Raw genomic sequence first — 13803 nt, 5'->3', positions numbered from 1 at the left:
CAAGTGTTTTGGCGACCGGTTTTTATTTTCCTCTTGGTGTAAGACGTACAGGTACAACAAGGACCTCTAGTGGTTTACACCATCACGTCACCCTTTCTTTCGACCTTATTTCCTTTCAGCTAAATAGGTCGTCAGGACCTTGTAGTCTGTTCATCAGGGATATCAAACTTCACAGACTGGGTCTCAAAACCAAAAATAGTTTGGCCCTCCTCTGGTATTAGTTAAAACACTATGGAAACCCACGTGATCCAAAACGTCTCCCATTCCATCAGACAGGGCTTAGGTTCAAGGTGGAATCGAGCAGCCAGTCTGCCACTGCACAAGTCTGAAGCCAAACACCCCACCACAGCGATGCTGGCTGCACCAGGCCGGTAAGACTGGATACAGTGTTGGCACAGTCCGATGGAAAGAAGCCTTATGGTAACAAACTCCTGTCAGTCATTCATTTCCCTTCAGAAATATCTGCCACCAAAAGAAACCAACAGTTTTCAGGTATGCAAAGAGGGCTGAAAATATACTTTAATAAACTCAAAGTAAAGTAATTTAGTACAACCTCATTATACATACACAACCCTATAATATTGCAAATACTGAGTGCAATTTTATGGGACTTCTTTTAATATTTGACATCTGGTTCTTTATGTAGCCAGTACAAATATTTGTAAAAAAAAACAAGCCAATCCACTTCAAGCCAATCAAACATAACATAAAACGTAAAAACAATGAAACGGTAAAATACAGTATTTACAAATCTGTCCTTTGGGTCGAACTTATTCTCTCTGCCGGCAGAGTGTGGCCAGTTGAGTCTGTCAAGAAAAGAAACAAGAATTAAGAATAGTCTCTCAAATATCTACAGATCATACTCCTAAACCTCCACACTGATAGGACTGCAACACTGTAGTACATAGTACTAGTACAAAATGGTAGTAGGCCTACTGTAGTATCAAGTGTCATAGTGTCATACCATGGCAATATAATACTAGTGCCATTAGGAGTACTATGGTACAGACCATACAGTACAACAATTAGTCTGGAACCAGATGAAACTGGAACCTCATGTTTTATTTGCTCTGGCATAGAAGTCTAGTCCCCGTCCTGTTCAGACAGAATTCCAGCTGACCAGGTTTGGGTCGGGTCAATCATAAAAACGTATCTAATATGGGTCGGGCTTGATACCAAGACAGAGGAGAGCCCTATGGCAGCACGGTTCAGGCAGTTTCATAAACAACCAAGATAGCTGCCGCTGTTGTGTCACACGTCTCTTTGCTCCGATTGGTGGTTGTAGGTCTATCCAATTGTATCGAGAGCCATTTTGGTCTTCGCCCTTTGATACCCAAAATGGCGATGAACTGAGGGGTTCCAGACTAATACGCATAGCATTTGCGATCAGTACTGGCGATGGCCGGCCCTCAGTGAATGGTACTGGTACCAAACCCAGGAGTGTGGGTGTGAGGGCCGTACCTGCAGGTCTCTCATGCCCTGGAGGGCCGTCGCATCCAGGGACGACAGGTCCACACTGTTCATCTGGCTGGCCAGCAGCTGGATGCTCTGCGCACACAACACACACACACACAACACACACCACACACACTTAAGCAGGAGGTAGGGAATCTGGCTAAAGAATGCCTACAGGTAGACTGTAGAAGTCTAGGCAATGCCGAGGCAAATCACCAGCAATATTGCGAAAATGATGGAGCTTGGTCAAGGATCCATTGTTCAAGGCTAAGCTTGAGCTTTTCTTTTTTCTTTAACTTAAAATATAAACCAGCCAGAGTAAGATGATATTAAAACGATCCAAACCCAAATATCTCACCCCTCCCTTCACACCCATTCCTCTTCCAACAAGAGGTGAATAGCTTTCTCGCTTTCTCAATAGGTCTTCTTAGTCTTGTAGAAGACTCTGGGCCAATTGAACGATTAGCCGGGTTTATTATGGGCCTACGACCGATAGCTACCCGACTATCGGGAAGTAAAGAGAATTGAAACAAATGTGAATTAAAATAAATCGCCCGAGCTGCCTTGAAGTGTGTGTTTGTGTTTAAACAACAGTGGAACAAGGAGATGAATAAAAGAAGCATCATGTGAAGCCACACCTCTCCGTTGCCGATGGGAACGTTGATGATGATGTCCTTGGTGCTGGACTGTATGGGAGAGCCGTTGACGGAGATGCTGTAGACCCGCTCTTTCTGTCGGGGGACCCTCACCCCGGGGGTCTCAGGAGGCCTGCAACCACAACCACAACCATTCATCAGACCTCCTGCTGTGCTGCTGCTTGTTAAAAGACCAGTGTTGGAGTATTGAACAAGGGCATGCTACAACATGAAAAGGTTATTAAAAAAAAAAAGGTGCTTCTCACCTGGGGTCGAAGCGGGGTGTGATGAGAGGAGTGGAGCCCGTCATCGTAGAATACTCAAGCATGTTTCTGGTGGGAATAATTAAATGCTTACTGGTGGACCTAAGACACACACACATTTAGAAATCAAAACAATGAATAATTGCACATATTTGATCCAATGCTCATAGGATATGGACTCTCAACCATCTCTAAACCATCCGCTGCTCTACTACTGGTGAGAAGGCCTTACTTCCTGGTGGAGGCGGCCATCCCGAGGATAGACTGGACCCTGGTCTTCTTGGAGGTGACGGGGGGCCTCTTGGACTTGCCCTGGAGGAGAGAAGGACCAGAGATCAGACCATACCCCAACCACCTGCATCAGCCTGATGAGGTTACATCATTTCTTCCTCTGCAAGGTCAGCCATTTTCTTTATTTTTCTTTCAAGTGACCCGAGCCTCCCAGTGAACCACAGATCCCAGGATCCAGTGGTTTGAACCAGACTGTGTGGTTTCCATTGAATGGAGGTGTCTTCTTGCTATCAAATAGGATTGGATGTGCCCCCTCTTTGTCCACTAGGACCGTGAGCAGAGGACAGGCTGAGGGGAAGCTCTCTCCTTACCTTCTTGGTCGTGGTCTGAGGTGCCGTGTTCTCGTCTTCTGAACTAAACTTGGCCTTCTTGGACGCTATAAGACAGACGGAGGGGTGATGTCATGGGCATTTGTACACACCCGAGTGCTACACACCTTTAAGCTTACTATTCAGTCAATTAGAAGATACTTTTATCCAAAGAGTCTTAGCACCTAACCCTTTACAGGGATTTAAAATACATGTCATTGAGGAGCAGGCGGCCACTTACACTTCTGGAGCGTTTTAGGAGCGGCCATGTGGTTCTCAACCAGAACGTTCTCCAGCTCAGGAACCTCTCCTCTCTGAACCCATACAGAGACACAACAATCACAGGGTTACGGGTGGCGAGAACATCACAAGCTTCCTGAGCTGTGGTACGTGCTGAAGATGTGCTGATGTTGACACAGAGGGTCATCGTACCTTTGAGACGTCCACCGTTGGGGATTGAGGTTTCTCTGGATCTGAAGGGAGAGGAGTAGAAACATTGTACTATTATAACAGCTCATTCCCAGAGAGCACCACACCGGGTGGGCTGATCTACCCATCATTCATCTGGGTGACACGCCCGATGTCACTAGAGGGTACATTTTGATAAAGCTTTTAAAAGCCGATCCACAGCACACCTGGCAGTAAACGGGAAGCCCTTAATAACACCATCTACCGAACCCCCTCGTTACCAAGCTCCTAACCCCGTTACCGTGACCCCAAAGGTCAGCAGGTACCAAGAGTGTCCTTACTGAAGTAGAGCAGCCAGTTCATCTGCCTGACGGCCTTGGGAAGCTTGATGATGGCCATGTTGTATCTGTTGTCAATCTCCGTCAGCAGTTGCATCTGCTGCTCCTTCATAAGCAGAACCCTGGTCTTCACTGGAGACCACGAGACGCAACACAGAGGGTAACATAACAAGGTTACGTACGGACACACACTGTACATGTCCTGTTATCACAATGTTATAGTGTGGTCAAAAAACATTAATGATATTTTAAAAGACAGCTTCTAGAATAAACTTTGACTGTTCAGTTAGAGTAGTGATAGGGTGTGTTTCCACTCCCAGCCCAAATAGTTCTCGGTTTCAAATCCCAGTGGTAGCAGTACTGATTAACATCCTAGACCAACACGTTGAACCGGTATTGCCTTGGATAAAGTGTCAGTCGACTGACTAAATTACACGGTAAGAATCTCCTTACGGAAGAATTTGATGCACGATATAGCAGGACATGTCAAGTATTCTACTAAAATATTTATATTTGCTTGTGTATTTTCAACATTTAGTGACTGCACATAGTTCAGTGAATACAGACATGGAATGATGCATAAGAAACCCTAAAATTGATTTCAAACGAGACAAATGAAACAGGCCGTTGTTTACCTTCTGCGTCGAAGTCCTCGAGAAAAGCATGGATTTGGGCCCGTCTCTGGTTTGTTATGGCTGGTTTTGTTTTCTTCCTCTGGGGAGCCATGGCTGCCTGGACGTAAACAATTCATTGAGAGACTTTGGTCCTGACCCATCAGCACAAATACAATAATTCATCAATACAATCGACGGACAGCGTAAGTCATTTCCAACATAACATAACACATTATACCGTGTCTAAAGACAGCGTGGAAGCTAATGCTAATGTCAGAAGTTCCAGCTAATTCATAACGAAACCCTGAAATTAAAAGGTGTAAACGTATTTCATGACAGCATGTATTGAGTATCAAGCGAGCCAGTGCATTTTTACATCCAATTGTACCTTATATGTTATTTTATTTTAGAGAGTCAACAGTCTTCGAGTTCTCGTAGCTCACTCCAAATGGTTTTTAAATGTTGCACGCAAAGTAGAGCATCCGGGCGGTGCGCCAATTAGAAAAATCCATGCATTCTGTTGACCAATGAAATTCGGCGATGTAGGGCGCGTCACAGAAAAAAGATCCATGATGTATTTGATTTGGACCAATCACTTCCCGGAGCAAAGAGCAATAGGTCATGGGACCGCCTCCTGACAGCAGCAGCACAGAAAAACGTAACAACGCTTCAATTCGTTTCTACTTATATCTCTCTTTTGATTTATTTTTGTCAAGGAAAGCTACCACACATGATAAAACAGACGTACTGAATTAAAAGCGGACGAAGGACACCATGATTTAACGACTAAAGCATGACGTCGTTGTGTTGATGGAGTTTCAGACACAGAATAGACAAGACGCTCCCATAGAATCCCTTCAATAAAGCTTTATTTCACAGATCCTCAGTAACAGCGGCCCAGGCAGCCGATATACATTTACATACGCTGTCTGGCCGTTCATTCGCTGCTTCTAAGTTAAATAAATCAAGAATTCCAGACGAAATAGACAAAAAAAGAAAAACACATCATTCAACTTAAGAGGAACATTAGCATGTCATTACAACGACAATAATAACAACAACCAGTCAAATATTATGTATGTCCAGGTTCGTATAGTTTACTAATAAATTGTTACAATGTCAGTCTTTTTTTTTCTTAAGGTGCACCATAAAATCGGCGAGTGACATTTCAGTTAAAACTCGACTAATGCGGCACCGATACAAGAACACAGAGAATACTTTTGTTGCACTTATTTTTTTGACTTATTATATTCATTTGTTTTCATGTCTTTCATATTTTGATGGTTGCTGGCGGTGTTTCACCGGCTCTGCGTCGACAACAGCAGCGGCCGGATATTCTGGAAGTTTCTTCTGTTGGTGGTTGGTTTGGCACATCACTCCAATCCCTCCCTAATACAAGCGGCTTGTGTGTGCGCGTGTGTGTATTTGCGTGTGCGTGTGTGTGTGTTAGGGTTGCCAAGGTGTGGACTTTTTCACACCAAGTAATACACTCGTGTCAACACCGGTATTACCGAGTATAAACGATATAAACTTTGAAACTAGGTCAACCGCCATCTTCTCCGTCAACTCTCCTCTCACACTCGGTGACAGCCTCTGGCAGCGCGCCAATTCTCGGTGACAGCGTCTTATAACGTTCTATATATAATAGTATGATATCATTTTATAGATAATATCACGGCCCTCTGTGCGCCTCCGGATGGTCGTAGCGCGGAGAGCTCTCGTAGGGGTGGGGCTTCGCGGGGTTTGTTTACTGGCGTTGCCATTGGTTACCGGTCTTGTGCGTTCCAACGCTTTATTAGGTAGCCTATCTATTAGGTTTGTATATATACTTTTTTTTTTTAATGAAAAAACGCATCAAAAATAAAACAGTATAAAGATAAATTGCCAAACTTTTTTTTTTAATCAAATAGGCCTAAAGATGACGGCAAATTCTTTTTTTATTACTGGAAAAAATAAAATAAAAAATAACTCGGTGTTGCCGGTGTGCAACACCGAGTAATCTGTGTTGGCCTCAACACCGGTACCACCGGTAATACCGTATACCGCGGCAACCCTAGTGTCTGTGTGTGTGTGTGTTTGCGTGTGTGTATGTTTGTAGGTATGTGTGTGTGTCTGTGAGTGAGGTGAATTGCTGGAGGTCAAGTCCCTCTGCTCGACGCGACACCCAGGGGTGGTATTCCAACCGTCCGGGGCTGGAGACTCACAGGACCTCTGGATCACCATGGAAACACAACATCATCATCATCATCATCATCATCATCATCATCATCATCATCATCATCATCATCATCATCATCATAATAATCATCCTCCAAAGTAAATTTGTCAGAAGGAGAAACAACATATGTCTGTCGTTACAGTAAGGATGTTCATAGAACCAAGTGCAAAGCACTAACAATCAATAGGTTAACCCATTCCCCTTATGCAACAAAGTACTATTTTTAGATGCAAGGACCTACAACAATCAATAAGTGACGACCTTAAATGGCAGGAGGTACGATATACAATAAGTGCGTACATCAAGTGCCAGGACGTACAACTTACATTAAGCGCGTACATTAAGTGCGAGGACGTACAACACACAATAAGCGCGTACCTTAAATGCAAGGACGTACAACACACAATAAGTGCGTACATTAAATGCCAGGACGTACAACTTACATTAAGTGCGTGCATTAAGTGCGAGGACGTACAACACACAATAAGTGCGTACATTAAGTGCCAGGACGTACAGCTTACAGTAAGTGCGTAGGAGGGGTGGGAGGGGGTTGGGAGGCCATGAGAGTCCAGCTTAACTCTGAACATGGACACGGTGTCCTGGTTGTGTTACCTGCTACATGCTGTGGCTTCATGGGTCCCGTCTTCATCATGAAGGGCTCTCCTCCCTCATAGTCCAAGATGGGCTCGCTGAACTTAGCTGCATCCCCATTGGCCGAGAGGCCGTTCTGGTGCCCTGCGGGCTGCACGCCGTTGACCGCAACTGTCCCGGAGACGGCTTGTGATTGGCTGACGACAGTGGCTGCGCCGTTGTTCATTGGCTCCTGGGGGTTCTGCGAGCCTTCTGGTGCTAAAGAGATATAATAAACGATGAGTGGTCGTACTTCTAGAACTTAGTAGTACCTCTCCTTCTAGAAGAGACTAGAACTATTTGTACAATGTCTTTGAAGTACACATGTCAAAGTGCTCCACATCAAACGTTTAGAAAATAAAAGAAACAGGATGGTTTTTTATGAACTAATAATTCAAAGAAGGCTGAAGAAAACAGAATAGATGGAAGTGTTGTCACCTTTCGTGACCTCGGTGGTGGCTTTGCCGTTGACCTGGTTTGCGGCCTTGGTATTCTTCTGCGATCGGAAACACACACACACACACACACACACACACACACACACACACACACACACACACACACACACAGTCAACCACACACACAGTCACACACACACACACCCACACACATACAAAAAAAAGCATCCTGTCAGAACCACAACCAGCAGAGAACAAAAAGGAACTGCAACAGTGCGCCTCTTTAGAGCATGATGACGATGAGGATGAAGCAGACCTTGTCCCCTGCGTCGCTCTTCCTCGTCCTCTTCATGATCTCGTCCAGGCGCTGTGGGCGAGAACGTGTTGTCAATCAAAGGTCCGTTCTCCCCGCAGCAAAATACACTGTGAACCCCATCTTCACTTTGACAACATAGTAGTTGCGCAAAGGCTGCGTTGCCGTTGGCGACGGACTGTTGTAGCCTCCCATCTCTATTTACCACGATTCTACCTTTTCTACTCCCCCCTATTCCTTTTTTTGCGCTTTGTTATAGAGTTAAACAGAGAGGAAGGTATGGGAGAGAGAGGGGAGGACATGCAGCAAATGACCACGGGCAGGATTTGAACCCAGGTTGCTGCGTTCAGGACTGAAACCTATATGGTACGCGCTAGTACCCGGTGAGCCCCCGGGGCCCCCCTAGACCCCTCTATTCATAACCCTTTTCTCTCTCTCACTCGCTCCACCTACCCGCTTCCTCTCCAGCCTCTCCTGCTCCTCCTTCTGGAAGTGCTTCTCCCTCTCCACCCGCTGTTTCTCCGCCTCTTCCTTGGCCTTCACCTCCGCCTCCTCCCTCTGAGGAAGAGAAACAAGAACAATTGGTTAATAATTATAAAGGCAGACAGTGTATTCAGGGCAGGCTTTTGGATTCGAAAAACGAATTCCACATTTTAAAAGGCAAAACCCGAGCCGTAATGCGTAGTTGACGACAAAGGGGTAAAAATCGTTTTGTGAATTGACGCGTTGATACGTCAGTTCACAAACTGACAACCAGGGGGAAGCAAAGGCCCGCGTCATTCTTCGGCGAAAGCCTGACGTCTCCTTCTAAAGTTATTATACAATATATTATGGCGATAAATCACTGCAGCTACCAAAGACAGACAAATAGCAAAAAGGAAGCTTGAACCATAATCAACATTTGCAATGAGCTGAACAATTATTTTGCAATTATTCAAAACCCTTCATAAAAAAGTGGTTTGTTATAAATAAATAAGATTATTGATCCTCTTTTTCAGGATCGATATTCCTGAAACAGAGCTGGTCAGCGTAGTGCACCCCACCACTCTGGGGCACAGGGAGAACGTCGGTTTGAATCACACCACTAACGCTACAAAGGGGTCAAGCTAACCGGCACCAGGCCCGCTGCCCGCTGCCCGCTGCCAGCTCTGACCCGGGCGCTGACCCAGCCGCCGCTGTCGCCCTGCGTTATCTCACATTCCTCCACAAGACCGAAGACAATCCTCTCGCTCTCTCTCCTGTCACAATAGCTCTCTCGCCCCCCACTCTGCCCGCCGCGACCAAGCTAACGCTAGTATGGAGGTCACCAGCTGGTACGTGTACACGGACGGGGGTCCCGGCTGACCTGCTGGTGCCCCACGCATCACACACACTCATGTACATGTACATGTTCATATTCACACAAGCACACACACACACAAACACACACACACACACACACACACACATCCATACAAATTCATGTACACACACACACACACAAACATGTACATAAACATATACACACACACACACACACACACACACACACACACACACACACACACACACACACACACACACACACACACACACACACACACACACACAGGAATAGAGGAGGAGGAAAAGGAGGTGGGAAATGGAGGGGGGGGGGATGCTGGACTAAGGAGGAGGTCGCAAGCGGGAGATAGATGAGCAGGAGGATGGAGATATAGGGGAGGAGGTGGGAGAGAGAGGGGGGAGGAGGTGGGAGAGAGAGGGGGGGGAGGTGGGAGAGAGGGGGGAGGAGGTGGGAGAGAGAGGGGGGGGAGGTGGGAGAGAGAGGGGTGGAGGAGGTGGGAGAGAGGGGGGAGGAGGTGGGGGAGAGAGGGGGGAGAAGGTGGGGGAGAAAGGGGGGAGGAGGTGGGAGAGAGAGGGGTGGAGGAGGTGCTCAGGACAGACTGTAACCCCCCACCATCAACAGCACCCACTCTGTCAAACAAACACACACACACACACACACACACACACACACACACACACACACACACACACACACACACACACACACACACACACACACACACACACACACACACACACACACACCCCGCCCCAAGCTGAATCCAGTTTGTTTAATGGATCCACTTTAATACCACCAGTACCACCAGCAGCAGCAGCAGCAGCACTCCCAGTAATCTATAAGCCAGATGGCATAATGGGGATCAGGGAGTCAGGGGGGGGGGGGGGGGTGGAAAAGGACAACCCTTCAACTATAACGGCTGGGGAGGGGGGGTCCAGTGATGGGGGCTGTGGTGTCTGGAGCCGCTATTGAGGAGGAGGTCTGGGGGGAGTTGTGAGCGCGAGGTCAGAGATGTCAGTTGCTTTCTTGTCGTTTCGTAAGCGACCCCCAAAAAGTGACTCTTCAAAGTAAAAGAAATAACATTCAACAGAGAAAAAAATCAGGTTGAAAAAAAATTGCATAAAGACAGAAACCTATCGATAGATATCGCCATGAAGGGTTTAAAAAGGTTTCAGTCTTGGGACCATTTTTTTCAGAACAGCTTTTTTATCTGTAGGTTATAATTTCTTTACTTTGAAAAGTCACTTCTGGGGTCGCTTACGACGCAGCATGAAAGCAACCGACAATCTCTGAACTCTAAATAAGTTAGCGTAATACAAAATCCTAATGGATAAATACAAATCACAATGCATGTGATTGCCGGTGGGTCAGCTGAGCCTCCAGGCCACCAGGGGGCACTCGCCTGTTTCTGCAGCTTGTCGTTCTCCTCCTGCTCGGCCTGGGCCTTCTCCTGCACCTCCTTCTCCTCCTGGAGGCGCAGCTCCTCGTCCATCACGCGCTGCTGCTGGGCCATGAGGCGCGACTCCTCCTGCCGGCTCCTGCTCTCCTCCTCGCGCAGCAGCCTGGCGGCGGGGGGTAGCATCCCGTTAGCTTCACAGTTACATTATGTGTTATGGCAGCTTTGTGCTAACTTTACGCTAGCTTTAAATTAGACTTATATTAGCATTACATTAGCTACATGTTAACTTTATGCTAGCTTTAGATTAGCCTTGTATAAGCTTAATGTTAGCCTTATGTTAGCCTTACATTAGCTTTACATTAACTTTATTTGCTTTACATCGCTCCCTACTCCACGCCGCGGTTCACGCTAGCCCGCTAGTGCGACCTTCGAACTCCTCACTTGTTCCTCTGCTCCTGCTCCTGGCGCTCCTGCTCCTCACGCTCCCTCTGCTCCCGGGCCTGCCTCCTCTTCTCGGCCAGCGTCCGGGCCGCCTCCTCCGGGTCGCTGGTCCCGGCCGAGGGCCTGCCCCCGCCGGTGGGCGGGGCCGGTGTGGAGGGGGCGGGGCTCGGGGTGGAAGCGGAGCGGCTTGATGCGGACGGGGCGGGGCTTGGTGCGGAAGGGGCGGGGCTCGGAGCTGAGGGGGTGGGGCTCGGTGTGGAGGGGGTGGGGCTTGGTGCGGAGGGGGCGGAGTCGCCGCTGGGAGTGGCGGTTGGGTCGGCGGTGGTGGGGGGGGGTGGGGCTGGGCCCTGGGGTGACCACGATGGAGGGGACAGCAGCTGGGCCTGGAGACAGGAGGAGGGAGGGGTTACATTAATGTAAGGCTTACATGAGGCTAATTAAAAACATATATAAGGCTAATGTTAAGCTAGCATACAGTTAACATTAAGCCAATGTAAGGATAACATTAGGCAAATTTAAAGCATATATACCGACAGACGTGAGGGTGACTCGAGCCATTTCAAGGTCTGTCAACTTGTGACACCACAAGATGATGGAGTTTAATATATTCGTTATGCATTTTTGGAGACACTCCCCAAAAAAACAGGGTTAAAGTAGTTTAATGTAAGCTTTATCCTGCTTGATGTTAACGAGGATACAGACTCCTCCTTACCCTCTATTAATTAGAGATTAAATTATTAAGAGGAAAATGTGCCAGATAAGGCCAACAGATCGTAATGAATAATTTATGACTGGGGCCATTATAAATTCACATAATAATTTCAGAATTCACATACTTCATTATTTCATCAAATATTTACCAAAGTATAAAAAAAGGGAAAAGGGAGATGTAAACCCTAATGTAGGGGTACATTGTACACTATTACACATTGTACAACTGTAATTTAACACCAAAAAACCTGTAGACCCCAAATCAAATGACACGGAGCCCGGATACCGTATCCCCCGGCAACCCTGCTCACCCTTTGTCTCAGCATCCGGCTGCGGGGACCCGCCGTCGGTTCCCACGGCGACGGCGGCGACGGCCTGGGCCTGGACGCGGGCGGGGGTCTGGGCCCGCTTGGGTCGGACCTTGGTGCCCGGGGTGGGGGTCGTCTTCTTCCCCGAGGGGCCCTTGGGGGCCCCGGCGGCGGTGGCGGCGGCGGGGGTGCAGGGAGACAGGGGTCTGCTCTTAGGGGCCGCTGGGGACGGGGGCCTGGTGGTCTTGGGTCTGGGGGTGCTGGTGGGGGGAGAGAGAGAGAGAGAGAGAGAGAGAGAGAGAGAGAGAGAGAGAGAGAGAGAGAGACAGAGAGAGAGAGAGAGAGACAGAGAGAGAGACAGAGACAGAGACAGAGACAGAGAGAGAGAGACAGAGAGAGAGAGAGAGAGAGAGAGAGAGAGAGAGAGAGAGAGAGGGAGAGTGAGTGAGTGAGGTGGTATGTGTGTGCGAAGGAGGGAAAGAGAGAGAGTAAGAGTGAGTGAATGAGTGAGGGTTTGTGTGAGACGGAGAGAGAGAGAGGAAAAGTGAACAGGTGAGTGAGCCAAAGGGAGTGAATGAATCAGTATGTGTGTGAGAGGGAGGGCAAAAAAAAAAGAGTAGAATAGAGTAGAGTAGAACATGTGGAACAGAGAGTACCGGGAGGTGAGGTAGAGGAGGATGATGAGGAGATAATGGTGCTATCAGGGGTCACAGGATGTGCAGCAATATGGCCCATTACTGCACCGCTTACACAGACACAAGTGGGCCTGGCTGGGACAACACTGAGCTGACATCGGCCTGAATTAATTACACAGGCTGTGCTTCTTGTGCGATTGTTTGAACACAAACACACACATGGACCCACACGCACCCACACACACTCAAGACACATACACACAAGTAAGCACGCACGCACGCACCCACGCAGGCACACACAATTGAATTCTTTATTTGAATCCACACCACACATACGCGCACACACACGCACACACACACACACACACACACACACACACACACACACACACACACACACACACACACACACACACACACACACACACACACACACACACACACAGACGCTGCCCTTGGCAGGCCTGCTGGACTGTGTAGTTCCAGCAGGGAGCCTTTAGGTGTGCTTAGATCCCAGTGAGCCCATCTGTCACCTGCTGGAGTCTGTGCCAACGCAACGCAACACGCCTCTATTGTAGCCTCTCCTGGCGCCCCTCGGCCTCCCACTCTGTCCTCCTCTGTCTGCCCTCAGTCATTCTGTCTCAACTCCCGATCTCTCTCTCCCAACCTCTCTCTCTCTCTCTCTCTCTCTCTCCCAACCTCTCTCTCTCTCTCTCTCTCTCTAGGCCTCCATCTATCTCTAACTCTCGCTCTTCCTCTCTCTATTTAGACCTCTCTCCCCCACTCTCTCTGTTCCCCTCTCTACTTAGACCTCTCTCCCCCACTCTCTCTCTGTTCCCCTCTCTATTTAGACCTCTCTCTCTCTCTTTCTCTCTCTCCCTCCCACTCTCTCCCTCGTGGAACAGGGGACAACATTGTTGGTCCATTTCCCGTGGCATTCTATTTCTCTGGAGTACCGTTTCAGAGCAGGGAACCTGAGACCCGTCTGGAGGTGAACTGGACCCGGTCTGAGGTCTGGACCCGGTCTGAGGTCTGGACCTGGTCTGAGGTCTGGACCCGGTCTAAGGTCTGGACCTGGGTCTGGACCTGGTCTGAGGTCTGGACCTGGTCTAAG

General features: G+C 48.1%; 2 protein-coding genes across 4 annotated transcripts in view; both read right to left on the bottom strand.

The window, feature by feature from the left end:
* Nucleotides 1–495: 495 nt before the first annotated feature.
* On the bottom strand, nt 496–4825 carry LOC115536122 (borealin). Of its 3 annotated transcripts, none has more exons than XM_030347799.1 (11): nt 4701–4824; nt 4334–4430; nt 3702–3830; nt 3385–3425; nt 3194–3266; nt 2956–3020; nt 2586–2665; nt 2357–2422; nt 2094–2223; nt 1462–1548; nt 496–806 (listed from the first exon to the last, which is right to left on the bottom strand). In XM_030347799.1, exons 2-11 carry the CDS (start codon nt 4422–4424, stop codon nt 771–773), a joined length of 798 nt encoding a protein of 265 aa, XP_030203659.1. In that variant the 5' UTR covers nt 4425–4430; nt 4701–4824; the 3' UTR covers nt 496–770. The 3 variants fall into 3 exon arrangements, with proteins under 3 accessions (XP_030203659.1, XP_030203658.1, XP_030203657.1); XM_030347798.1 differs by lacking the exon at nt 496–806 and adding an exon at nt 831–1324 and having other exon boundaries at nt 3385–3419; nt 4701–4825; XM_030347797.1 differs by lacking the exon at nt 496–806 and adding an exon at nt 838–1324 and having other exon boundaries at nt 4701–4825.
* A 334-nt stretch (nt 4826–5159) lies between these two features.
* Nucleotides 5160–13803, bottom strand: part of LOC115536126 (MAP7 domain-containing protein 1) — a 43531-nt gene continuing 34887 nt past the window's right edge. The window contains 9 exon segments of the mRNA XM_030347805.1: nt 5160–6523; nt 7143–7379; nt 7599–7656; nt 7875–7925; nt 8325–8429; nt 10598–10757; nt 11036–11274; nt 11276–11418; nt 12058–12314. Coding sequence (XP_030203665.1) covers nt 6513–6523; nt 7143–7379; nt 7599–7656; nt 7875–7925; nt 8325–8429; nt 10598–10757; nt 11036–11274; nt 11276–11418; nt 12058–12314 — 1261 coding nt within the window. The 3' untranslated portion in view covers nt 5160–6512.

This window comes from Gadus morhua, chromosome 22 (genome assembly GCF_902167405.1).
Source record: "Gadus morhua chromosome 22, gadMor3.0, whole genome shotgun sequence".
NCBI lineage: Eukaryota > Metazoa > Chordata > Actinopteri > Gadiformes > Gadidae > Gadus > Gadus morhua.
This window is presented reverse-complemented; position numbering and strand designations above follow the sequence as displayed.